The sequence below is a fragment of the Cervus elaphus genome, chromosome 15, assembly GCF_910594005.1.
Source record: "Cervus elaphus chromosome 15, mCerEla1.1, whole genome shotgun sequence".
Taxonomy (NCBI): domain Eukaryota; kingdom Metazoa; phylum Chordata; class Mammalia; order Artiodactyla; family Cervidae; genus Cervus; species Cervus elaphus.
The window spans coordinates 13815578-13842656 of NC_057829.1; the positions used below are offsets into that span (position 1 = coordinate 13815578).

General features: G+C 49.9%; 1 protein-coding gene across 4 annotated transcripts in view; it reads right to left on the minus strand.

Annotated features, from left to right (window-relative positions):
- Nucleotides 1–27079, minus strand: part of RASGEF1A (RasGEF domain family member 1A) — a 92015-nt gene that overhangs the window by 35311 nt on the left and 29625 nt on the right. Inside the window, exon 1 of one of the 4 annotated variants that reach the window (XM_043926787.1) lies at nt 4121–4215. The exons of 1 other annotated variant lie outside the window; for it this stretch is intronic. Coding sequence is in view for 2 of the 3 variants with exons in the window: in XM_043926789.1 (XP_043782724.1) it covers nt 3446–3463 (18 nt within the window). In the remaining variant the exon portion in view is untranslated. Of the gene's footprint in view, nt 1–3445; nt 3738–4120; nt 4216–27079 lie in introns of those variants that run through there. 2 more of the 4 variants (XM_043926789.1, XM_043926785.1) reach the window with 2 other exon arrangements.

Genomic DNA, 27079 nt, shown 5'->3' on the forward strand with positions numbered 1-27079 from the left:
CTTGTGAGGGTTAGAGGAGACCAGAGAGCTGGCTCCCAGGGCCTGTGACTCACACTCGCCATGGACAGGGGGGCGGCTCGTGTGGCAGCCACACTAACCTTTGGGAAATGCCGTGGGCTTGGCCCCAGCCAGGCAGGCGGGGGTGAGCAGGACAGTGAGGGTGGGGTGCGGTGGTTCCACTGGAGGCCGAGACACAGGGCAGTGGGTTTGCCAGAGAAACCCCACGGCCCACCAACTGCCCTGAGGCCACAGGGCCGGAGCCCTTGGAGGCAGCAGGTCTCCAGGGGGAAAGAAGTGGAGAACCCCAGTAGAGGCCATCATCCACATGCTCCCACCTGACCCGTCACCTAGGACTCTCCATTCTGTCTGCCTCCAGGCTCCCCTTGTCCTGGAACCCACAGGGCTCCAGCCAGCCCAGAACCTGGGACAGTGGACATCGTGGTCAAGGGGCCAACTCTGACCCCTGGCTGAACTCAGGCCAACCGCAGCCCCTGTGGGCCTCAGCCTCCCCATGTGTAAAACAAAGAAGCAGAACTGGGCAGTCTCTGCGGGCCCCTCCAGCCCTTGTGTCTGCTTCTTCCTTCCCTCACTTATTTAGTTGACAAACATCCCTGAGGTCCTCTGACCTGCGCCACACACTTGGGACTGGGGGAGCCCATAGAGCACCGAGTCAGCCAGCACAGGCGCAGTAACACCACTGTGCGGCGTGAGAGAAGCGGGATCACATGTCTGTGCTGGGTGCTGAGGGGCACACGAGTGTGGGGTATAACTCTGTAGGGAGAAGTCAGGGAGGACTTGAGGTGGGTTTCCACGGAAACTCCAAACCAGGTAGTTTCTAGTGGGTCAGGAGAAGGAATAACAGGGAGACATAACAGGTCTCCTCACTGAAACCAGAGCCCTGAGAGACCAACCCTCTTCCGGTCACTCACTTGGAACTCCCCAGAGGGAGGCTCCCAAGGAATCCAGAGGTGCAGAGGGTGCAGGTGGCTTCCACAGGTACCTCAGCTCCATCTCTCTGGCCAAACCCTACCCATCCCAAAGCCGACACCCCAAGCAGCTGCCCTAGATGGCCTAGCCTGTGAAGACCCTGCACCACTGTGGTCCCTGTCTTGGTGGTTATGCGACTGTTCCCAGTGCTCCAGCACCTCAGAAGGCAGCCAGGTCGACACAGGATGCTGTGGCTCTCCTCCACTCACCTTGCCTCCCCTGGTGGAGCTCACACGAGGCTCCCCCAACCCCAGCGGCAGGCAGGCCCAGCAAGATGGGGGCGTGGCGCCTGGGCGGGCTGTCCTGAACCAGCAGGTACAAGTGTAGGCAGCATGGCCAAGAGGCGGCAAGAGCCCGCAGGATGAAGAAAGCTGGAGCTCCGCATCGGCACCAGGGCCAGACCCTCCCTGGACTCCATACTGCTCGCGAGTGCCAGGTGACATTGCCCCAGGGGGTGTCAAACTGTTCCCCCTCCTCCCCGCCCCCACCTGCTCCACCTGCATCCTTTCCCACCTCTCCTTCCTGGAGTTGCTGCCTCTTCTCCATCTGTACCCCACATTTCCACCATCAGCAGGGCCTCTCGCTTTACCTTCAGATTGTGTTCAAATCGGGCCTTCTCTCCTCCTCCACTCCCTCAGCTGAGCCCCTGAGCAACTGAGCTTTGGCCAAACTATCCTCTCACCCTCACCAGCCCTGCCCCTGACACTGGCTTCCAGTCTGGTGCCTGAACACAGGCAGCTTCCTCTTCCAAGCTTGGTCTGACCTCCTGCCGTGCACTCCTGCTCCCGCTGCCACCATCTCCCTGCCTCTTGTCCAGCAGGTCCTCAGGTGAAGGCCTCCCCGGACTGCCCACTCAAGGCAGCCCCACACTGGTGGTCAATGTGCTGGGCACCAAACACGCTGGACATGTGGCCAGGCTGAGCAGAACTGTCACTGCTGGTCCTAGTGAGATTGAGTGGGTCATGTGACTCATCTGACTCAAGAACAGTGAGTGGAAGTGATGTGTGGCACTGTGAAGTGGGGCATTGAAATGTCAGTGCAAGGGCCTCACTCCCCCTCTGCCATGGGACCTGTCAGCCCAGGTCCTTGAGAGAGGAAGGCTTGGGGTGGGGCCCTGTCAACCCCTGACAGACAAGCCAGTGAGTGAAAATTACAGTGTTGTAAAGCCCCTGGCTTTGGGGGTTGTTTGACTACTGCTGATAATCTAAATTATCCTGCCTGATGCACCCTTGATATTTTCTATTCATTTACTTTTTCCCTTTTAACACGTATCACTTTGTAACATTCCATATCTCATTTATTGATTGTGCTCCACCCCCCCCCACCCCCTGGTCTCCCTTGCTAGAAGGTGAGCCATGAGGACAGAAGCTGTGGTTTCTATCTGGTTCCCTCCCTGCTGAATCCACCGTGCCTGCACATAGCAGGGGCTCAGTAAATGAGTGATGACTACGTGAAAGAACGAATGAGTCCTGCTTCTTGGGCACTGCCAGGCCTGATTAGCCCAGCTGCAGCCCCCTTCTCTGCCCCCTGAGGTCCTGGGTCTAAAGCGATCAGCTCCAGGCTTAGAGGGCTCAAAGAGCAGCACCTAAATCGCATCACCCGATCATCTCAAAGGAAGAACTGTAATAAACAGTCACGGAAATGCAACACTGCCTCATACTCAGGATTAATTCCACGACAGGTTCTCAGCCTCCCTTCCTGTAGAAAAGCTGCCCCTCATCCCTCAAAGCCCCAGCCTGAGGCTCACTGCCCTTAAATACACAGGTGTCTGTGAGCTCACACAGGGGCAGTCCTGCCCCACTCTCACACACACGTCCCATATATAAACATCCCACGGTTTTCACATAATCTCACTCTCACCCACACGTCACACATGCACACCTCCCACGTGCCCCCCTCATTACAGTCCCCCTGTCTCCTCCAGGGCAAATAGGTGGTTCTGAGCCCCTCAAGTCGGGAAAAGGATGCGCTGTCGTCTTGTCTCTTACACGCCTGCTTGTGCCAGTCCCAGGGCGGCCACCCTCCCGCTGACCCTGCTGCTGGGCTGCTGTCACCTGCCTCCCCTGCGCATCCGCCCCACAGGGGTCTGCACCAGCTGTGCAGGTGCCACTCAGCCGTAGACTAACACTGGCCTCCGCAAGCCGCGCCAGGCAAGGCAGTGGCAGCCTGGGCTGCCCATCCGTTCTGAGCCCTGGGCGCAGCCCACCTGGCAGCAGGTGCCCGGCGGGACCCACAGAGGGAGTGGTTCCCAAGGGCAAGCCTCTTCCAGGCCTGGCGGAAGATGTTTTCCGGGTGGCTGCACTCCTTGCCGGGTGGTCAGCCCTGCTTCCGGAGCTCGGCGGCGTAGGAATCCCTAGCCCCGCGGTCCCACTGCAATCAAGGGGTTGCCCTGCGAGCGCGTCTGCGTCACCGCCTCCGCCACCCGCCGCCCCGCACCTGCTACGAGCCACAGCCCTACCTGGGGCTCCAGAAACATCCTGGCTACCTGCTCCCAGCGCTGTCCGCCGGCGCCCGGGGCGTCTCGGGTGCGGCCGCCTCTCTGCCCGCGCGCCCAGGCGGCTCCAAACCCCAGCCCGGCCCGCGGACTTCCCCACGCCTGTCTCCTCCCGCGGGGCGGGGCCGGGCCAGGGGCCGGGCCGAGGGGCGGCGGGCGCCCGGGGAGGGCCCAGGGCCGGGAACGTTAGGAGTCTGGGTGGGGCCGAGATAGGGGGCCCAGGGGTACAGGGGACTTGGGTGGGGCCGAGCGGACCACGTGCAGGGGCAGGCGCCCGGCCTGGGTTCGAATGGGGCGTGGCGTAGGGGGCGGGGCAAGCCGGGGGCGGGGCGCTGCGGGAGGGCCACCGGGAAGGTGCAGGGGTTGGGGCGCGGGGACGCGCGCCCCATGGGCCAGGCTCAAAGGCCCGGCGCGGGGTTTGGGGGCGCCGGGAGTGCAGGGAGAGCGGGCCGTGGCGTCAGTACAGAGGCCACAGCAGGATGTCGGAGCTGGGTGGTCCGGACGGGCTCTGCCACTAGGCGAAGGGGCGCCGTGCTGGTAGGCGCTTCGCACGGGTCGTGTTGGTGAGATCCAGCTCACAGAGAGCCCCTGCGACCCCGTATCCTCCCTCGAGCCTCTCTTCGCCCTTCCCAGCCTCACCTCATCTTAGATGTCCACTACAGAGCTACGGCAGGTGCTTGGCCAGCGCCTGGCTTGAATGCCTCCCCTCACGGGCTTCTCACTCCACACTGCTCTGGCCTCGAGCGTCCCACAGAACTCTGTCCTGTTTCATTGAATGAACACAGGGGACACAGCAGCTGCTTTTGTGGGAGGATTAATCTAAGACACGGCTTGGGGCGGGCCTGGCACATGGCACAGCGAAGCGTCATTCCGCCCTCAGGAGCCCCAGCGCTGAGAAAGAATCCTGTCAGGTGACCGATCTTCCCCTCCACCGGGTTCCTGCGTTGCCCTCAACCCAGGCTCTGAGAATCTGAAAGGAAAAGGTGGACTGAGGGAAGACTATCCTCTCTGGGAGGTCTAGAACCAGAGGGCCCAGAGGCTGAGTTGGGAACAGGAGCAGGGCAGAATCTGGGAGAGCTCATGAGCAAGCCTGGGGCTGGAATGGGAAGAGGCGACCCTATCAGTATTCAGGTAGGTCCCCTGGAAGCCTGCCTTCAACAGCCCCACACCTCACCCCCAGCAGCCTTGAGAGACAGCCATCTCTCCCCTCAGCCAATCCCTCTCCTTTGCCTGTTTTATCACCAGTAACAAGACTGGCCCTCAGGCTGAGTCCTGGAAGACAGCTATTTCTGTCCTGAGGAATGAGGGGCTGTGCGGAGTCCCTTCACCAGTCTCCTCCAAGAGGATACAGCAGCTTGGAAACCACCCCACTTTCTCTTCTAACACTGGAACCCAGACCTCACTGTTCCAGCACCTGTACTACTAGCTACAGCCTTGTATAGCTCCTGGGGTGGATAGTTAGGTAGAAGGGGACAACACCAGCAGAAATGGCTAGGGCTGCAGATACCTCCCCCCCAACCCCACAAGCTTTCACACTATCCTCCCCCTGCTGCTTCTGCATCTCCTTTCAGGCCAGTCAGAGGATGCAGAGCTTATAGTGGCCTCCACAGGGGACTCACAGCACCAGGACTAGTCTGGGCCCTTGGTCCTGAGCCTGCCTGGCCACCTTGCCCCTTCAGAAAACTCCATAGTGCCAAGAGGGGTGAGGGGTTTTGCCCTGAGGGAGTCTGCCAGGCACCCACCCCTGCAGTCCTCAGCTCTGTCCCATAGCCCTGCAGGACAGTTAAGCCCTCAGGTGGCCACAGTATAGTTCCAGAAAGTCCACGTGGGCAGTTAACACCCCTACTGCCACCTGCGTCTAGAGCAAACTTTCCCCTCTGCCTCTCTAGGTGTTATGGTCCAGAGGAGGTGGCTGAGCCCATGTACAGCCCCACTATGCCTTTCTATACATGCTCACTCACAGGTTTCACCAGCATCCCTTAATAAGGTAGACGCTTGCCCAGAAGGAAGGAGCACCCGCTGCCCATTGTCCCTTCGATGGGAATGTCCTCACATATATGGATGGTGCTCTCTCTCCTCTGCTCACAGGTGTGCCCTCAGCATTCATGTGTGTACATAGACCACAGCCACATCCTTCCTGGTTCCCATGGAGGCAGGGAGATGGGCCTGCTAGGGCTGACCCCTGCCAGGGTGTTCCCCCGCTTGAAGCTGTGGGTGGGGCTGGGCTCAGGGAGCAAGATTCTGCAGGGAGAGCTTGTGGGGACCAATATGGGAACCCGGTAACCTTGCCAGAGCTGGCTTTAGAAAGTGGAAAAGGAACCAGGTATGGTGCGGCCAGCAGACACGTGCTGGGGGCTTCTGGGAAGATGAGGCAGCCCAGATGACATGGGCTAGCCATGAGGCCAGGAACAGGGCATCTATCCCATGACCATGAGAGGACGCTCTGAGCAAAGAGCAACAAAGCCTAATTCTGGGATGACAGTGACCCTGGACATCCTCACAAGTACAGACACCTGGGACCAACGAGAAACTAGGACAGGAGGCTGGACTCAGTGCTACAGGCTCCTAATTAATGTCCCTGCTTCCACCCATCCTGCCTTGACACAGTAGCTCGATTGGCCCTGTTAAAACCTATGTCAGGTCTTGCCCCTCCACTGCCCAGAACCCTCAGTGAAATGAAAGCCAGGGTCTAGTGGCCATGTGGGTGTGCCGACTGGAAACCTCCCACCTTTCACTCACCCCCACCCCCTGCTCGCCCTCCCTCTGCGTGCAGCACTCTTCCTCTTGAGTCTTTACTGATGTGTCACCTTCTTGGTGACATATTTATAGTGTTAACCTCCACTCCCACACTTCCTCTCCCCCTGAACTTTCCTTCTCATGGCCACTTCAGTCAGACATATTCTTTCTACTTCCTTATTTGTCAGTCTCCTCTAGGGAGAAGTGAGCTCTGTGAGAGCAAGGCCTTGGTCTGTTCACTGCTGTGCCCCAGAGACTGGGACATGTTTGCATATGGGGACACTTGACACCTCTCTGTTGAGTGAACACATGTGTGTATGTATGCCTGTGAATACGTGTGCATAGCTAGACATAGGTGTATACACCCAGTGCAGGCTTCATGTCCAGAATATATAAAGAACTCACATAAATCAAAAAGTCTGAAGACCCAACTTTTTAAAAATACGCAAAAAACTTGAAGAAGGACATCCAAAAAGATGATAAACATAAGAAAAAGCACTCAATTTCATTAGTCATCAGGGGAAGGAAAATTCACATCACCATGTGATACTGCTGTACGCCCACTAAGGTGGCCAAAATGGAAAGGCAGAAAATTCCAGGTGCTGACAAGGATGTGGTACAAGAGAAACTCCCATCGCTGCTGGTGAGAGCGGAACTGGTAAAGCCACATGGGAAGACGGACCAATAATGCCTAAGAAAGCCAAGTATACACAGGCTGAAGAACTCCTCGCTGGGTGTAGAACCACCAGAAATGCTTACATACTCACACCCAAAGACCCATCCACCAGTGTTTAGAGCAGCACTGTCCACAATGGTTCTATCCTGGGAACCAGCCCACAGCGAGGAGGTAGAATCACTCTGGGAGCACCACCATCAACAAGAGTGGACACACCAGGATCAGTTTTACCAGCATCATGTGGAGCAGAAGAAACCAGACACGAAAGAACATCTAATCAGGATCCAAGGGGTCTGCTGGGGCTGGGTACTGATCACCCATGTATTCACCCCATGAAAAGTCTGAGCTGCAACATTTATGACTCACACACTTTGCTATATGTACATTACACTTCAGAACAATTTATGTTTAGAAAAAATTTGAAAGAGAGAAAAAAAAGAAGAAATAACATGCCAGGCAGGGCAAAGCTGTCTGAGCCCCAGGACCCTTCCAAGTGTGTTGTGAGCCGCAACTCAGAGAAGCAGAACTGGGGAAAGGAGCATTTTAAGGTGGTCTCTGCCTCCCTCTCTTCATTCTCTCCAAAACCAAAGGCCACTCAGGGTAAAAACTTCCTTCCTTTAAAAAGGTACAGCCTGCAAGGTTTTAGTTTTGGAAGATGGAAGGGGGCCTTGTGTTGGGTGACTGCTGTTGCGGAACAGAGGAGGTAGGGACCCAAGTGCCCACACAGTGGATGTGGACCAGCATCACGACAAATACCCTGTGGAGGCTAAGTCCTCAGAAGCTAGGGCCCCGCGGGTGGGGAGGAAGCGGGGAGGGGCAGGTGCCAGCAGGCTCAGGTGAAAGTCTGATGGGCCCTGAGGGACCACATAGAGGTGACGACCACTGGTGAGGGAGCAGGTGACAGTCAGCTTCTGCTTCCTGCACACACTCCCCTCCCCACACTGTCCAGCTGGGGCCACCCTCAACCCCACCAGCCACTTATCACCCAGGGCAGCCGTGCAGGCAGAGCTTCGGCTCCAAGCCTGAGTGTCATGGATGAGGCAGGTGCCTCTCTGAGTTATCACTTCCTGGATATAAAGCAGGACTGATGACCCCCAGGTCACAGGGCAGCTGGCAAAACATGAAGCCAGAGAATCAAGCACGTGGTAAACCCTGGAAACTTCTGTTTCTAGTTCCAAGGGCTTGAGCTGTCCAGGGGCTCTCAACCTGCCCTGGGAGGCAGCCCAGGCCATCTGAACTCATAACCACCTCTGGAGAGGCCCTCTCCAGTTTCCTCCATGCCCTTGCTAACAGTGTTAACAGGAACCTATGGGACGTGGTGTGCCTTGAGGGCCAGTCAGCAGTCTGAGCGGCCATGGGTCGCCCAAGCTCACACCCACACTAACCCATGAGCTTCATGGCACGTGTGCTTCATACCCCGGGGCAGGACCCTGACTGCTGACCCTGTCCTTAGGGGACCCAGCTGAGGTAGGTAGGCCGATATCCACTGAGAACACACATGGGTCTCTACACTTCCCTAGCCCTGTCCCATTAATACTTCCTTTTGGAGAATAATGTTGGAAGCAAACAAACTGATATGGTTTTAGGTACCACCGGAGCACAAGGGGCAGGGGAGGGCAAATGAGAGGAGAGTAGACCATTCTGATGCCCCCTCACAGCACACAGGTTACTGCTCTGCCAGCAGAGACAGCCCCCTGCAGGATCCCCCAAGAAGCCTTCCCGTTGTCTCTGCTTGCCTTGACTGTGGCACTCCCCTTTGTCTTATGTGAAAACAGATTAAGGTAGAGCCACCCATCCACCAGGTTGTGTAACTTGCTGCGAGTGTGTAACTAGGCGTGTAACTAACCATGGCTAATAGCACAGACCACCCGGGAGGGCGGCCGCTCCCTGCACCCGGGCCTGTCATCACTCGCCTGTCAACAAGCTGGGAAGGGAGTAGGTGGAGAAGGGACCTCAGGCGGCCACAGGGTCGTGTGTTAACTGCAGCATGGCTCCCTCCCCAGGCCCAGGTGCAGGGGGACCAAGGGGCCAGGCAAGCTAGGTGGGGACAGTTCCCCAGGGGCCTAGCCAGACCCAGAGGGCCCTAGGGGTTGGGGAAGGGCCTGGGTGCCCCAGTGGGCAGGGCTGGGAGGATGCAGAGATCCTGGTGCATGGGGTTGGGCACGGGGGCCTGCTCTCACAAAGGGCGCCAGGAGGTGCCAGACGTTAGAGAAGCAGCCCTTTGGAAGGGGAACTGGGTGCATCAGGAGAGCCGTCCCTCCATGCTTGGTGCCAGAAGCCTGGCTTCCACTTCCAGAGAAGGGGGGACGGTATGTGGGAGGAAGTCCCGTGAGGTCCCTCGGTGGAGGCAGGGAGGGAAGAGTGGGGCCTGGGCATGAGCATATCTGGTCCTGTCCTCCAGTGAATGGGGACCAGTTCCTAGCAGCCCCTCCCTGGCCATGCTCCTCTAAATCCTGTCACCTCTTCACACTGAGTGCCCACCAATCCTGGCTGGCAGTACTGGACAGAGATCACCAGGCAGAGGTGGAGCAACCAGCCCGGGGGGCCTGCAGAGTCTCTGGGCTGATGCCCTGGTGCCCATGCTGAGTGGACCAGGAAGGGGTGGGGGGCAACCAGTATCAGGAGGGCCGCCCAAGGCCACACTCTGACCCTTCCCATGGCCCCACCCACAGGCCTCAGAGAGGCCACACTCAGGGTCCTGCTCTCCAAGAAATAAGTTAGTTCCTCACAACCGAGGCCTCCCTTCTGGCGACACTCCCTAGCCGGTTCAGCTTCTGGAGTGAGGCAGTTTTCTGGTCTATGTGTGGAACCAGCCACCAGCATTTATCTGCCAATAGCAGAAGAGGAGAAAGAAACCCCTTTCCCTGAGGAACCCAGACCTGAGTCTCTGGCCCGTGACAGCGGTGGGAGCTGCAGAGGAACCTGGCTACTGGCCCGGGCAGACAGACTCCCCCTGGACCAGAGTGGCAAGGCCCCACCTGCTATGGCACCCCAAAAGTTTCCATTCCTCTAAGTCAAATATTTGGCAAACTGATGGGCAACCCTGATGTTAAACGGCCATTCTAGTACTGGTTACCGTCAGAGAACAGTCCTCTGGCCAAGAGAACACGACCTCCCCACTTGGAGGCCTTGCCATGCGGAAGCTGACCCTGGAGGGGTCATGTGGAGGTCAGGGCCAAGGTAAGACTTCTGGGTTCTGCAGGGCCCCATGCTGAGAGGACGAAGATCCCGAGGTTGGGTCCTCCAGAAGGCCCATGACCTGAGGCTGGGCAGCCCTGTGGCCTTGGAGCCCCGCAGGCCACTCTGTCCAAGATGGTGGTTGTTCTCTGGGTGGTGGTGGACAAGGAAGCACATGGGACCCTCAGTGAGCTGCCCCTGGACTCTGCAGTCATTAGCAGATGGCCCTGGGCCAGGTCACAGCTTCTGCGAGCCTCAGTCCCCACCCCAAACAGGGACTCACTCCCTGGAATGACATAGGTCACAATGTCAACCAGGCACCAGAAAAGAGCCTGACGAGAGGATACACAGGGGCGGCAAAGGCAGAAGGTGTAAAGGGAGAGACCCTGCCCCACACAAAGCTCCCAGACTAGAGGAGTGAGGACTGCCTGGGGAACAGGCCAGCCAGTGCGACCAGGACAAGGTGTGAATGTCCTCATGGCACCCTGCAGGGTCTCCACCTCAGAGCTGGCGAGAGACAGAAGGCCTGCAAATGAAGAAGCAGGAGAGGCCCATCTACCAGGAGCAAGCTGCTTCATGGCAACCAGAAGCCTGAGTCTCAATTCTCATTTGTGCCATCTGCAAAAATACCCTTTAATGTAGTACAGGGTGTTAGCGCGAGTGTCAGAGTCACTGGTGGGAAAGGCGAGAAGCGGATGACAGGTGGGTTTCCACAAGGCACCTCGCAGGACAGCAGCCCCTGCTTGGCAGCCTGGTGGAAAGTATAGCAGGTCCACAAACAGCATAGCAGGTCCACGCACACACACGTGATCTTGCACTTGTGCACAGGTTTGTGTGTGCCTGTGTGCATGTATCAATATTTGCATGTGTGTTCTTTGTGCATGAGTGTGCATGGGTATCATGAGTACACATGTGTGCACACGTGTTTGCATGCATGTACCTGTGGCCTCCCTGTGCACAAGTATGTGCCTATAACACAGACTGGCATATCCACCCTGGAAGGGTCATCAGGCCACCTGCCCACCACTGGCCTCCTCTTCTATGTCTTCATCAAACACTTCCCAAATTTTCTCCACTGCATATGAATGTCTCTGTCATCAGCATATTGAAATACATGTTCTTTTGCTAAAACCAGGATGGGATGCTATGGTGCTCCTCCTGAGAATGCCTGGTAGGAAGCAGGGCTAGCTTGGCAGTAGCCCACCAGGGGGTGCCGGCCCTTGAGCATCCTCACCGCTCCTAGAGAAGGGAGACCTGTTCCTGCCAGCCTGGGTGTGACCAAGGGAGAGAGGGTGCCCAGGGTAGGCAGGCAGCATGAAGGGCCAGAAGAGCCTATGGACCCTGCTGGGTGGGCATCAGGAAAGGCTGCACCAGGCAGCACCGCTGAATGGGAGCAGCACCCTCCAGTCTCAGGGCAGGGCCCTGTGCTGTCTCTCGCTCACTGAGAATGCGATCTGCTGTATGTTCTCAGCAGCACTCGTCGCTTCTCTCCTTACATCCACTAGCTTCTCCCTCCAGCTGGCAGACCAGAAGGCTCTGCTTGGTCCCAAGCAGGGACAACCTGTGGGAGCCAGCCTGACAGGCCCCCTCCTCCCTGTACAGGCTGGTTTTTACGTCTTGGGGATGTATCCACTTGATTCTCAGCTCCACGACTTATGTGATCACCCATCGTTCAAACTGTGGTTCTTCTCTCTCTGTCCCAGTGCCTTTTGGGCCCATCCTGTCACCTCCTACAGGAAGCCTCCTGACGCTCAGAGCATGCTCGAAGGCCTTGCCCTTGGATGGCACCTTATACCCTAGTCTTCCTCCCACCACCTCTTAAGGAGAGTGAATGGCTCCCTGGACAGCCTCCCTGAGATCTGAGTTCCTGTCTGGTTTTCATCAGTCACATGTGCTGTGTGGTACTAGTGATGTCTGCCTCAGGTGAGAACGTGGAGAAAGAGGCACCAGGGCCTGGATCTGCAACACTCCTCCAGCTCCTCATTGGTGGGCTCCTCAACCACTGAATGGCATTTTGCATTCCTAACTATTCACTTATTCATTTTTTTAAAGTTAATGAGCATTTACTATGTGCCAAGTTCTCAGAGACACAGTCCCTGCTCTCGGGGTTTACCCTTAGGGTTATGGGAGGGGAGAATGGTAAACAAATGAAAAAAATCTAGCTGGTGATGAGAAGGTGGATGGCATAGAGCCTGGGGGTCCAAGGCCACCTCCCAGGGCAGGGGTGTTGAACCTGGAGCAGAGGCTGCTATGCTGGGTGGGAATGTCCTGGTAAAGGTACCAGGAAGGGAAGCCAGGCAGAAGCACAGCAAGTGCAAAGGCCCCTAAGAACGGAAGGAGCTTAGTGCACTCAAGGCAAAGAAAAACTGTTGTGGGGGCCTGCAGTGAGAGACGTGCGTGCGTACATGCATAAGTGCTCAGTCGTGTCTGACTCTTTGAAACCCCATTGACTGTAGCCTGCCAGGCTCCTCTGTGCATTGAATTTTCCAGGCAAGAATACTGGAGCAGGTTGCCATTCCCTTCTCTAGGAGATCTTCCCGACACAGGGATCAAAACTGCATCTCCCATGTCTCTGCACTGGCAGGTAGATTCTTTACCCATGCACACTGTGGCTGTCCTGGGGATTCTTCAGAAGCTCAGCTGAGTTGAGAGGGGGCAGGGAGGAAGGGAGACACAAGCTACCTGTGAGGCTTTCCCCAACAGAAAGTACGAAACAGAAGGTTCAGGTTTGAAGCTCCCTCTCAAGACCCTGAGCAGTCCCAGTGCAGCTGGGTACTAGCGTTAAGTTCTTGGGAGCTGATTCAGCAGTGATCTCTTAGGGATGCTCAGAGAAATATCAATAACCTCAGATATGCAGATGTCACCACCCTAATGGCAGAAAGTGAAGAGGAACTAAAGAGCCTCTTGATGAAGGTGAAAGAGGAGAGTGAAAAAGCTGGCTTAAAGCTCAATATTCAAAAAACTAAGATCATGGCATTCGGTCCCATCACTTCATGAAAATAGATGGGGAAAAAATGGAAACAGTGACAGACTTTATTTTCTTGGGCTCCAAAATCACTGTGGATGGTGACTGCAGCCATGAAATTAAAAGATGCTTGCTCCATGGAAGAAAAGCTATGACAAACCTAGAAAGCATATTAAAAAGCAGAGACATCACTTTGCTGACAAAGATCCATACAGTCAAAGCTATGGTTTTTCCAGTAGTCATGTATGAAGATTTGAACCATAAAGAAGGCTGAGTGCCAAAGAACTGATGCTTTTGAATTGTGATGCTGGAGAAGACTCTTGAGAGTCCCTTGGACTGCAAGGAGATCAAACCAGTCAATCCTTCAGGAAATCAACCCTGAATACTCATTGGAAGGACTGCTGCTGAAGCTGAAGTTCCAATACTTTGGCCACCTGATGCAAAGAGCTGACTCACTGGAAAAGACCCTGATGCTGGGAAAGACTGAAGGCAAAAGGAGAAGGGGGCGACAGAGGATTAGATAGTTGGATGGTATCATCGACTCAAATGGACATGAGTTTGAGCAAACTGGGAGATAGTGAAGGACAAGGAAGCCTGGTGTGCTGCAGTCCATGGGGTCACAAAGAGTCGGAACAACTGAACACTGAACAACAACAGAGAAGATGTGGTGGGCTGGGTCAGTGACTGCTACCCACAAGGTTATTTAGCTCCAGTTCTCAGAGAAGACTGCCAGAGAAATCATACCTGAGATCCCCTGAGCACCTGTGTATGTGTGTGTGTGTCTGTGTGTGTGTGTGTTGGGGTGGGTGGATGCTTTGGATCTGCTTTGGGGGGGGGGGAATGGGGACAGGCAGTCAGTACCAGCCTAGCTTGGTGCGGTAGGGATGGGGATGGCCAGGATCTGGAGCTGCCAGCATATGGGGGAGGGACTTCTCCCATCTCACTGGGTTCCCCTTATCCTTGGCCATCTCCCAAACTCCTTCCCAACCCCACTTTGTGCTTCTGGAGCTCCTCCTGCCCCTCCCCAAGCCCTGGGGCTCCTGGTCTACCCTCCCACTTCATCCTCTCCTTTGGATGGAGCCCTAGCCATCAGGTGGGCTGGTCCTTGGAGCCCCCTGGGGGGCTCGCCTCCTTCCCAACTCCCTGTCCCCTTCAGCCTCTGTTTCCACATTTTCTCAGCTCTGCAATTCTCCAGATCCACACAGTCTCCCTGACCCCTGACCCCTGTTAGCTGCCTTCCAATCTCTTATCATCCATTTCTAAAAAAAAAAAAAAAAAAAGCAGACTGCATCTGCCACTTCTTTTTCTCCTGGTTTGGCGCACACTCTCCAGCCCGGGCCTCCCCCCACCCTCAGCCTCTGGAACAGTCTTCCCACCTCTTCCCTCACTGTGGCCACATGACCCATCCTGGGGCGCCCAGCTGACCCAGGCCCAGGATTTCAACAGGACATAACTGCTCATAGCCAAGCTTCAGCTTGGTGCCAAGCCCCGGGAAGTCCTCAGGGGCTCCATGCCAGATGCTGGACTGGCCTGGGCTCCCCTCCTCCTGAGCTGCTCCTCTGTGGGGGCCCTCCCTACCAGCCAGCCCTGCGGGAGCCCCCGAGAACCCACTCACCTGCATGTCCCAGCCCAAAGCCATCAAGACACACATCCCAGGACCACCACACACCTTCCTCCTCATGGTGGAGAGTGGAGACTTGTCCTGTGATTCTTGGGCGCAGGCACCAGGGGACCCACTCCGCACACACTGTGGGCAGTGACCTAGGCCGGGTGAGGCCCTGACCCAGTGGGAGAGTGGCAAGCTGAGCAGGTAGAAGTGTGTAGCGTGTGATGCAGGTAAGTTTGAATTCCACCTTCGGGAAAAGGTTTTACCCAGAGCAAAACATATGGTCTCCTACGCTTGAGCTTCTCTATTTACTTGGCTGACTTCAATATTTTGGAAAGTTACATTATGCTTTGTGACAGTTTACTTGTATATTGAGGGAAGTTTGGGTTCCTCCTTTGATTTCCTTGATCACTGTCCCATCCTCAACACCACATATGGTCCTGCAGAGACCCTACAACCATGAAAACACACCCGGGCCATTGTGAGGGTCCCAGGCTCTCTCCCAGCCCGCTCTCCTGAGGCAGGAAGAGGCTGTCTGTGATGGACAGGGAGGCAACTGAGCAGGGGAGGCTCACTGAGGGACCCTGAGGAGAGTCCAGAGGAAAGGCTGGTTGAGCTGATGGGAGTGAGCAAGCGGGGGGCCTCTGGGAGTTCTGAGCACCTCCTTGGGGAGGGGCCATGGCTGCCTTCTCAGGAGCATCCTCATAGCCACATCCTGTCTGGAGCCAGAGAGACTGATGCTCCGGGCTGGTGGGAAGGGACCCGACCCCAAACGGACACAAGGTGACCTGTGTGTACTTCTGTGCACGTGCCTGTCCCTAGGCAGACACAAACGTTCCCAGGAGGGGTCTCTCACAGTTAGTTCCAGAATCATGGCATCTTGGAGGATCCCACCAACCTACCCTCTCCTCTAACCCTAGACAGCTGCAGCCCCCAGGCCAGCACCCCCATCCTGGCCCTCACTGCCTTGAGGCCTGTCCTGAGAACACCCAGCAACGGCACAGAGCTGAGAGCAGACCGTGTGCCCTCTCCCCTCCAGGTCCCACCCCTGTCCTGGGGGCATGATAGGAGATGTGGGCACCGCCTACAGGGAAGTGTTCACTCTCCCCGCCAGCACCAGGGCCCCAGAGGAGAGGAAGAGACCAAAGCCTAGCTGGGCAGGGTCTTCGCTTGCATTCACATGTTTGTTTGCCTAGTTTGCTTGTTTATTTTACCTGTTTTAAAATTGAAAATGCAATATATGCTCATGAAAAAACACTCAATAGTACAAAATATTACACAAGGAAGAGTAAATGCCCTCCCACCCCAGGTCCCAGCCCCTCCCCAGAGACATCCACAATTAATTAATCTTGTGTGCAACCACTCAGAATTTTCTGTGTTCATGAGATGATTTACATGTACATGTGGGGTTCTTTTTCTGAACTAAAAGGCACACACTCACACACTAGTTTCAACTCGCTCTTTTCTCTGGGCAGCTCTTCATGTTCTGTACCAGCTTCAGGACATTCTGCTGGGTGGCTGGGCTGTTCCCTAGCACAAGGCACTCAAGTGTGGTGTGATGCAATGACCACAAACATACCTCAGTGACCATCCTGACAAAGCGGTCAAAAGGTAAAAACTCACAGTAAGATAAATAAGTTCTGACAATGTAATTACAACATGATGACTACAGTTAACAGTACTGTAGAGTATATTTAAAAGTAGCTAAGAGAGTAAATCTTAAAAAGTTATCATCATAAAGAAACAGTTTGTGGGACTTCACTGATGGCCCAGTGGCTAAGATTTCATGCTCCCAATGCAGGGGGCCCAGATTGGATCCCTGGTCAGGAAGCTAGATCCCACACGCCATGACTAAGAGTTCACATGCCACAACTAAAAGATTCAGCATGCAGCAATGAAGACTGAAGGTCCTGCATGCCACAACTAAGACCTGGCACAAAGAAAATAATTTTTTTTAAAAGAAACTAAATTTGTAACTGTGGCATGATGGATATCAACTAAATTTTTGTGCTAATCATTTTGAAAAATATGCATATATGAAATAATCATGGTTTATACCTTAAACTTTTACAATATTATGTCAATTCTCAATAAAATAGGAAAAAAGGAACTAAGGAAACTATGTCAGAATAATTAAAGTATGGAAACAATGCTTCATCAAATAAAGAATATCAACAAAGGGGTATAAATTATTTAAAAAAATAGAAATTCCAGTACTGAAAACTACAGTAACTGAAATGAAAATTTAACTAGGGGACTCAACAGCAGATCTGTACAGGCAGAAAAAAGAACCAATAAACCTGAAGAGGTCAGCTAATGTCACCCAGTCTGAGGAACAGAAACTAAAAAGAATGAAGGAAAATAGAGCCTCAGATACCATCACACATACCAACAGGTGTATAATGGAAGTCTCAGAAAGAAAAGAGAGAAAGGAGCAACAAGAATACTGGACTACATGCCACAACTACTGAGCCTGCATGCAGCAACTACTGAAGCCTGTGCTCTGCAACAAGAGAAGGCACTGCAATGATAAGACCATGCACCACATTGAAGAAGACCATGCCCTTGCTCAGCAAAACTAGAGAAAGTTAATGCAGCAACAAAGACCCAGTGCAACCATGAATAAATAAAAAGAATATTAGAAGCATTGATGGCTAAAATGTCCCAAACTTGATGAAAAACATCAATCTATACAACCAAAAAGCTCAACAAACTCCAAGTAGATTCCCTATCAGAAACCAGAGAAGGGCAGGGCAGAAAGCAGTGGGATAACATATACAAAGTACTGAAAGAAAAAAGTTGTCAATCAACAATTCTTTATGCAGCAAAACTGTCCTTCAAAAATGAGGAAGGAATTACCCAGCAAATAAAAACAGAACCTGTCATTAGGAGGCTTACCCTATAATAATTACTAAAGAAAGTCCTTCAGGCTGAAATTAAAGGACACTAACCAGGAACTCAAATACAGATGAAAAAATGAAAAGGATCAATAAAAGCAACTATATAGGTAAATATAAAAAGACAGCACAAATGTATTTTATGTTTGTAACTCTTTTTTTCTCCTATCTGAATTAAAAAAACAACTGTATAAAGCAATAATTATAAGTATTGCTGAGGAGTACACAATGTATAAAAATGTAAATTTTATGACAATAAGAGGTAGCAGAACTACAGAGGAGCAAAGATTTGTACACTATTGAAATTAAGATGATATTAATCAGAATTATATTGTTATTAGTAAAGATGTTAATGTTAATCTGCCAAGCAACAAAATATACAGTAAAAGAAATGACAAGGAAATTAAAATGGTACTACAAAAGAACTACTCAACACAAAACAAAGCAATAATGATGGAATAGAACAAACATAACATATGAAAAACAAATAGCAAACCCTATCTTACCAGTAATTGCATCAAACATATATGGATTAGACTAAACACTGCAATTAAAACCCAGAGATTGGCAAAATGAATTTAAAAACATTATCTAACCATGTTTTCTACAAGAGACACAATTTAGATTCCAAGACAAATAGGTTGAAAGAAAGGATGGAAAAGCTATCTCATGTAAACAGTAACCAAAAAAGAGCTGGAATGGCTAGATGAGTCAAAATAGACTTTAATATCAGACAACACAGACTTTATTAGACACAATAGACTTTAAGAAAAAATGTTACTAGAGACAAAGGGCATTTTATAATGATAAGTCAATCCATCAAGAGGATATAACAATTATAAATGTATGCACCTAACAATGGAACCCCTGAATTTAAGAGCAAAAACTGATAGAATTAAGGAGTAAAATAGACAATTCGACAAAAAAAGTTGAGTCTTCACTATCCCACTTTCAATAATGGATAAAACAACTAGACAGTAGGTCATTTTGTAAACAGAAGACTTGAACAACACAATAAACCAACTAGAACTAACAGACATGCATAGAATATTTAACAATAACAGAATACATATTCTCCTCTAGTGGACATGGAACATTCCCCAAGATACACATGTTAGGCCATAAAACACATTTTAGTAAATTTAAAAGAACTAAAATCATACAAAGTATGTTCTGTGGCCATAAAGGGATAGCAGAAGTCAATAACAGAAAGAAATATGGGAAATTCACAAAATATGTGTGGAAATTACACAAACCACTACTATATAACCACTGGAGAAAGAAATAATGGGGGAAATTTTAAATGACTTGAGATAAATGGAAATGAAAACACAATATACCAAAACTTAAGGAATGCACATAACAGTGCTTAGAATGATATTTATAACTGTAAATATATGTATGTAAAGAAGAGAGATCTCAACTTCTATTCAGTATTGTACTAGAGGTTTTAATCAGGACTATTAGGGAATAGTGAGAGACTTTATTTTTGGGGGCTCCAAAATCACTGCAGATGGTGACTGCAGCCATGAAATTAAAAGATGCTTGCTCCTTGGAAGAAAAGCTATGACCAACCTAGACAGCATATTAAAAAGGTCTGTCTAGTCAAAGCTATGGTTTTTCCAGTAGTCATGTATGGAATTTGAGAGTTGGACTATAAAGAAACCTGAACACCAAAGAATTGATGCTTTTGAACTGTGGTGCTGGAGAAGACTCTTGAGAGTCCCTTGGACTGCAAGGAGATCAAACCAGTCATTCCTAAAGGAAATAAGTCCTGAATATTCTTTGGAAGGACTGATGCTGAAGCTGAAACTCCAATACTTTGGCCACCTGATGCAAAGAACTGACTCGTCTGAAAAAGACTCTGATGCTGGGAAATATTGAAGGCAGGAGGAGAAGGGGATGACAGAGGATGAGATGGTTAGGTGGCATCACCAACTCGATGGGCATGAGTTTTGAGCAAGCTCTGGGAGTTGGTGATGGACAGGGAAGCCTGGCATGCTACAGCCCATGGGGTCACAAAGAGTTGGACACAACTGAGCAACTGAACTGAACTGAAGGGAACTGATTAGGAAAGATATAAGACATAAAAGACTTCCATATTGGAAGGAAGAAGTAAGACAATCTTTTTTGTAGATGACATGGTCTTTTGTATGAAAATTCCTTAAAAAATACACACACACACAAATGCACACAATTAGAACTAATAAATAAGTTCAGCAAGGCTGCAGAATATAAGATCAATACACAAAAATCAATTGTAATGCTATATACTTGTAATGAACAACCTGAGAGTAAAATTAAGAAAACAATTTCATTCACAACAGCATCCAAAAGAATAAAATACTTGGCAATAAATTTAACAGAAGTGCAAGAATTGTACACTGGAAACTAGAAAACATAGTTGGAGAGATTTAGTCTTAAATAAATGGGAGGACAGCCATGTTCTTGGGTTAGAAGGCAATATTATTAAGAAGGCAATACTGCCCAAATTGATATTCATATTTAATGTGATTACCCCAAAACTCTAGCTACTTTTCTTATTTTTTGCAGAAACTGACAAGTTGTTCCTAAAATTCACAAAGGATTGCAAAAGCAATTTAAAAAAGATAAACGAAGTTGGAAGGTTCACACTTCCCCATTTTAAAACTTACTACAAAGCCTACAGTAATCAAGTCTGTATAATACTGGCATAAGGTTAGTTATATATAGACCAGGGGAATAGGATTGAGAGTTCAAAAATACACTTGTGCATTGATAACCAATTGATTTTTAACCAAGGTAGCAAGGCATTTCACTGGGGAAAGGATAGTCTTTTCAACAAATGGTACTGAGATAATTACAGAGCCACATTTGAAAAAACCAAGTTGAACCCCTATCTCACTACTATGTGCAAAAATTAACTCAATCTAAATATAATAGTGAAAACCATAAAACTCAAAGAAAAAGCATCTTTGTGACCCTGGATAAAGCAATGGTTTTTTAGTTATGACTGCAAAAGCACAAGCAATCAAATGAAAAAGAGATGAATTGGATTTCACGACAATTTAAAATTTTTGTGCTTCAAAGAACACTATAAAGGTATTGAAAATACAACCTCCAGAATGGAAAAAAGAAAAAAAAATTGTATATCATATGCAGTAGTCTCCCCTTAGCCATAATTTCACTTTAGAAACAGGCAAAGAGGGGACTTCCCTCGTGGACCAATGGCTTAAAACTCTGTGCTCCCAATGCAGGGGGCCTTGGTTTAACCCCTGGTCAGGGAACTAGATCCCACACTCAACTAAGAGTTTGCATGCTGCAACTAAAACTCCCATAGGCTGCAACTAAGACCTGGCATAACCAACTAAATAATTAAATACATTTTAATAAAAAATTAAAAAATAAAAATGAGCAAAGAATCTGAATAGTATTTCTCTAAAGACAGTATGCAAACTACAAATAAACACATAAAACTTAACATCATCAGAGGAATACAAATCAAAACCAAAATGAGATACCACTTTATACCCACTAGGATATAAACAGACTCCTATAAGAAGTCTTAATGAAACTGTTAAGGAACTGGAACTCTAGTACAATATTGGTGACAACGTATAGTTGTGCAGTCATACCTAGAGAAAACCATAATTCGAAGACATATGCACTCCAATGTTCACAGCAGCTCTATTTACAATAGTCAAGATATGGAAGCCACCAAAATGTATATCAACAGATGAACAGATAAGGAAGATCTGGTGCATATATAATACAGAAAATTACTCAGCCATAAAAAAGAATGAAATAATGCTATTTGCAACAACCATGAACTGTAGTCTACCAGGCTCCTCCATCCATGGAATTTTCCAGGCAAGAGTACTGGAGTGGGTTGCCATTTCCTTCTCCAGAGATTATCACACTAAGTGAAATAAGTCAGAAAGAGAAAGACAAATATCCTATGTGGAATCTCTTACACGTGGAACCTAAAATGTCCCCCAAAAATGAACTTACTTACAAAACAGGCTGACAAACATAGGAAACAAATTTATGGTTACAAACTACAAAAAAGGAGAGGAGGAGATAAATTAGGAGTTTGGAATAAACAGATACACACTACTATATGCTGGGCCATAAAGAAGGCTGAATGCTGAAGAATAAATGCTTTTGAATTGTCGTGTGGGGAAGACTCTTGAGAGTCCCTTGGATAGCAAGGAGATCAAACCAGTCAATCCTAAAGGAAATCAACCCTGACTATTCATTGGAAGGACTGATGGTGAAGCTGAAGCTCCAATACTTTGGCCACCTGATGTGAAAGAACGAAAGAACAAAATACTTGGCAATAAATTTAACAGAAGAAGTGCAAGAATTGTACACTGGAAACTAGAAAACATAGTTGGAGAGATTTAGTCTTAAATAAATGGGAGGACAGCCATGTTCTTGGGTTAGAAGGCACTATTATTAAGAAGGCAATACTGCTCCAATACTTTGGCCACCTGATGTGAAAAGCTGACTCATTAGAAAAGACCCTGATGCTGGGGAAGATTGAGGGCAGAAAGAGAAGGGGGCGACAGAGGATGAGATGGTTGGATGATATCACTGATTCAATGAACATGAGTTCAAGCAAACCCGGGGAAATAGTGATGGATAGGGAATCCTGGCGTGCTGCAGTCCATGGGTTCTCAAAGAGTTGGACACGACTCAGCGTCTAAACAAGAACAATAAATATACATAAAATAAACAACAAGGTCCTACTATATAGCACAGAAAACTATATTCAGTATCCTGTAATAAATCATAATGGAGAAGAATATGAAAAAGAATACATATATATATAACTGAATCACCTTGTACACTAGAAACTAACATAACACTGTAAATCAACTATACTTCAATTAAAAAATAAAAGTCACTGCCAAAAAATTTTTTTGCACTTTGGAAAATTGTCAGTTCCATAAGATTTCAAGCATAGAGTTACCAACGTTTACAGTCTTGGGTACATAGTCAAGAAATTTGGAAGTTTATGCTCACGTAAAAATTGCACACAAATTTTCGTAGCTCATTTTAGCCACAAAGTGGAAATACCTCAATATCCACCAACTTATGAAGGGACAAACAAAATGTGGGAAATCCATACAATAGGGTATCGCTGTGCTCAGCCCCTTCAATCAGGTCTGACTCTGCAGTCCATGGACTGTAGCCCACCAGGTTCCTCTGTCCATGGAATTTTACAAGCAAGAATACTGGAGTGTGTCGCCATGCCCCCCTCCAAGGGATTTTCCCAAGCCAGGGATTGAGCCCACATCTCCTGCATCTCCTGCACTGCAGGTGGATTCTTTTACCACTGAGCTACTGGGGAAGCCCACAATGGAGATTAAATGGCAATAAGACGGAATGAAGTACATGCTACAACACGGGTGAACCTTGAGAACATTATGCCAAGTTAAAGACACCGAACATTAAAGGTTGTATACTGCATGATTCCTTTACATGAAATGTTCAGAATAGACAAATCCATACAGTTATAAAAATGGGCTTCCCTGGTGGCTCAGACACTAAAGAATCCACCTGCAAGGCAAGAGACCCGGCTTCTATCCTTGGGTTGGGAAGACCCCCTGGAGAAAGGAATGGCTACCCACTCCAGTATTCTAGCCTGGAGAATTCCATGGACAGAGGAGCCTGGCAGGCTACAGTCCGTGGGGTCTCAAAGAATCAGACAGGACTGAGTGGGTAACAGTTTCACTTTCACTACAGAGTTATAAAATAGATAGTGGTTGCCAGGGCTGGTGGGTAGGAGAAGAAAATGTAGATATTAATAAGTATGCAGTTTCTTTCTGGGGTATGAAAATGTAGTGGAATTAGTGATGATGCTTCTATAACCCCATGAATATACTAAGAACCACTGAATTATTCACTTTGAAAGAAAGGGTAGATTTTATGTTATATGAATTCAGTGCATGCATACTCACTTGTGTCCGACTCTGCGACTCCATGGACTGTAGCCCGCCAGGCTCCTCTGTCCATGGAATTTTCCAGGCCGGAATATTGGAGTGGGCTGCCATCCCCTCCTCCAAGGGATCCTCCTAACCCAGGGATCAAATCCACCTCCCTTGCATTTCCTCCATTGACAGGCAGATTCTTTACCACTATGCCACCTGGTGAAGCCCCTTATATGAATTCTATATGCCAATTTTTTGTAAAGAAAAGAAGAAATGGTCCAAGTTATAGGCTCAGGACAGCATCCAAATCCCCGACAATACATTCTAATAGTTGAGAATGGTCTCATTGCAGACTTAATTTGTATTTCTTTAATTATGAGTGAGACTGAGATTTATTTTTTTATTTTTTAAAAACATTTATTTTTATTTATTTGGCTGCATAGAGTCTTAGTTGCGGCATGTGGGATCCAGTTCCCCAACCAGGGATCGAACCCAGCCCCCCTGTATCAGGAGCACAGAGTCTTAGCCACTGGACCATAAGGGAATTTCCGAGACTGAGATTTAAAAAGGCTTTTTTTCCCCCTGAAATTGCCTACTTTGGGATTTTCCCCTTTGTTCAACTGACTTGCGGATTTTTCTTATTCGTTCATTCAGTGACCACATACTGAGCACGTGACTTGCACTGTTCTGCTGCTGCTGCAGCGCTGTTCTAGGTGATAGCAAAACAATCAACAGAGCCCAGGTCCCCTGGCAGAGGGAAGACATAAATACCAAACAAGTGAATAGACCCCAGCTGTCTGGAAGGGCCATGCAGAGAACCAGAGCAGGCAGGGTGGACCAGGAACAGATAGGGGAGGTGGGGCTTTGCTGTTTAAAGCAGGCATTCAGGGGAGTTCCTTCCGATGAGGTGACTTAGCAAGCCCTGACTAAAGTAATCCCTGTGGGTCTGAGGGAACAGCCAGTGCAAAGGCCCTGGGGCAAGAGCATACATGGAGGCAAAGCAAGGATGGAAAGAGGAGAACAGCCCTGCTAGGCTTTGTAGGCCTGGATAAGGGCTGTTTCCTAGGGTTTCTGTATAAACTACCAAAAAATGGGTGGCCTGAAACAGCGAAAATGTATTCTCTCACAATTTGGGGTGCTGGAAGTCTAGAATCAAGGTGTTAGCAGGGCCATGTTCCCTCAGGTCCTAGGGAAAAGCCCATGCTACAGCCCTTTGCCTCTTTCCAGCTTCCACTGGTTGCCAGTGATGCTCAGCACCCCTTGACTTGTAGATGTTTTGCTTCAATGTCTGTCTTCACAGTCATGTGCCTCTATACTCACTCTCCTTATAAGGACACCAGTCATTGGATTTAAGAACCAGGCTTCACTGGGAAGACCCAGAGGGATCAGATGGGGAGGGATGTGGGAGGGGGGATCGGGATGGGGAACACATGTAAATCCATGGCTGATTCATGTCAATGTATGGCAAAAACCACTACAATATTGAAAAGTAATTAGCCTCCAACTAAAAAAAATAAATGGAAAAAAAAAAAAAAAAAAAAGAACCTGGCTTCCCTGGTGGCTCAGATGGCAGAAAATCTGCCTGCAATGCAAGAGACCCAGGTTCGATCCCTGGTCAGGAAGATCCCCTGGAGAAGGGAATGGCTACCCACTCCAGTGTTCTTGCCTGGGAAATCCCACGGACAGAGGACCCTGGTGGGCTACAGTCCATGGGGTCACAAAAAGTCAGACACAACTGAGTGACTAACATTATTATCCAATATGGCCTCATTTTCACTTGATTACATAGACCTTATTTTCACATACTGGAGAAGGCAATGGCAACCCACTCCAGTATTCTTGCCTGGAGAATTCCATGGACAGAGGAGCCTAGCAGGCTATAGTTAGTGGGGTCACAAAGAGTAGGACACGAGTGAGCAACAAAGCACATTTTCACATAAGGTCACATCACTGTTTCCAAGTGGACATAAATTTGGGGGGACACTGTTCACCCCAATACAGGGCTCCTCTTCAGACCCTTGGAGTCTACATCTGTGTGTGGTGTTCCCTGCCTCTTTCATCCATCCTCACAATCTCTTTACTTCCCACTGGAGGGTTGGAGTGGGGGTTGACACAATTGAATTTAAACCACTCTGGTTGATTTACAGAGCCAAAAACCACAGGAGGCAGAGGTGAAACAGAAGCCCAGTTAGAAGCTCCTGCAAAAAACCTATGTGCTCTGGAGGACGTGTAGGGAGTGAGAAGTGGCAGGTTCTGGACTTTATTACAGAGACAGGATTTGTTCATTGATCAGATGTAGGGTTTAAGAGAAAGAGAAATCAAGGGTGCCACAGCAGAGTCAGGCCCAAGGAAGGGCAACAAAATCTATGGATTTGTAAGAGTACTTCATGTAGCACTTCTGAATTCTAGTTCAAGAGGGAAACTGAGCACATGCACTTGCTTTATACCCCTCCAACTTCCATGAGATAAGAGAGAACAGAGGAACTGTTGTGAAAGAGGGTGGGTGGCTGATGGACAAGACTGACTCATGCTTCTGGAAAACGGAAGGCACGAGGGGCGGGTGGACGGCAGAAACCACAGAGGAGCCCAAGCAGGAAACCCCACCTTTCAGGTGGGTACACAGACAAAGGCAGAGGGCTGCCTGGGGGCAGGGAAGTGTCACCCCCACCTTCCAGACACAGGACATGGACAGGAGGTCATTACCGGGCTCGGAGGCAGGGCAGACCCCACACGGAGAACTGTCCTCTGAGGGGGCTTCCAGCATGGAGCCGGGCGGCCAGTGCGAAGCCCTCCAAGGGCTGGCACAGCCAACGTCACTGCACATGTCTGCTCAGAAATGCCACAGGGGGAAAGATGCTGTGGGGCAGTCAGACCCAAATACAACAAAGGGCGCATTCGGTGGACCCCCAGACCTCATTCTTAAAATGGACAGACAGCCCCAAGTTCAGGAGGTGTGTTAACAATTGCACATTAACATGTTCACAAGGCAGGTTAACAATTCACTCTCAGGAATCAGGGCTCAGTGAGCACCCTTGCCCCAAGGGTCGGAGGCCAAGGCTCTTGGGGTCAAGGGTCGTCAGGGCAGGAGACCTGGTCCTGAGATGGTGGAGGCCTTGTCTGAGAGGATAGACAGCAAAAAAGCAAAAGGCCAAACAGCCAAGGGAAGAACCAATCCCAGAGAAACAAAAGAAATCTTAAAAGAAGAAACAACTGTGAAAGAGAGAGACTCAAGAAGCTGGATCCCTCTAGTGAGTAGGATGCCACATCAAGGACCAAGAAGAGCTGCCAAGACCCCTCCCTGGCCCCTGCCCCACAGCCAACCCATTGCCCAATGCCAGCAGTGTGCCTGCTCTGCACTTCTCACATCTGACCACATCTGTCTGTCCATCTCAACTGGCACACCCTAGCCCAAGAAGCTTCCTCTCTCCACACTGACCTCCCAGTGGCTGTTTCATGACCGTGCCCCACATCCCATCCCCTCTCCATCTGCTAATCACTCTACAGATGGGATCACACGTGTGGCTTCTGCACACCTTAACTTAAGAGTCAAGGGTTCAATCCCTGGGTCGGGAAGACCCCCTGGAAAAGGAAATGGTAACCCACTCCAGTTCTTGCCTGGAGAATCC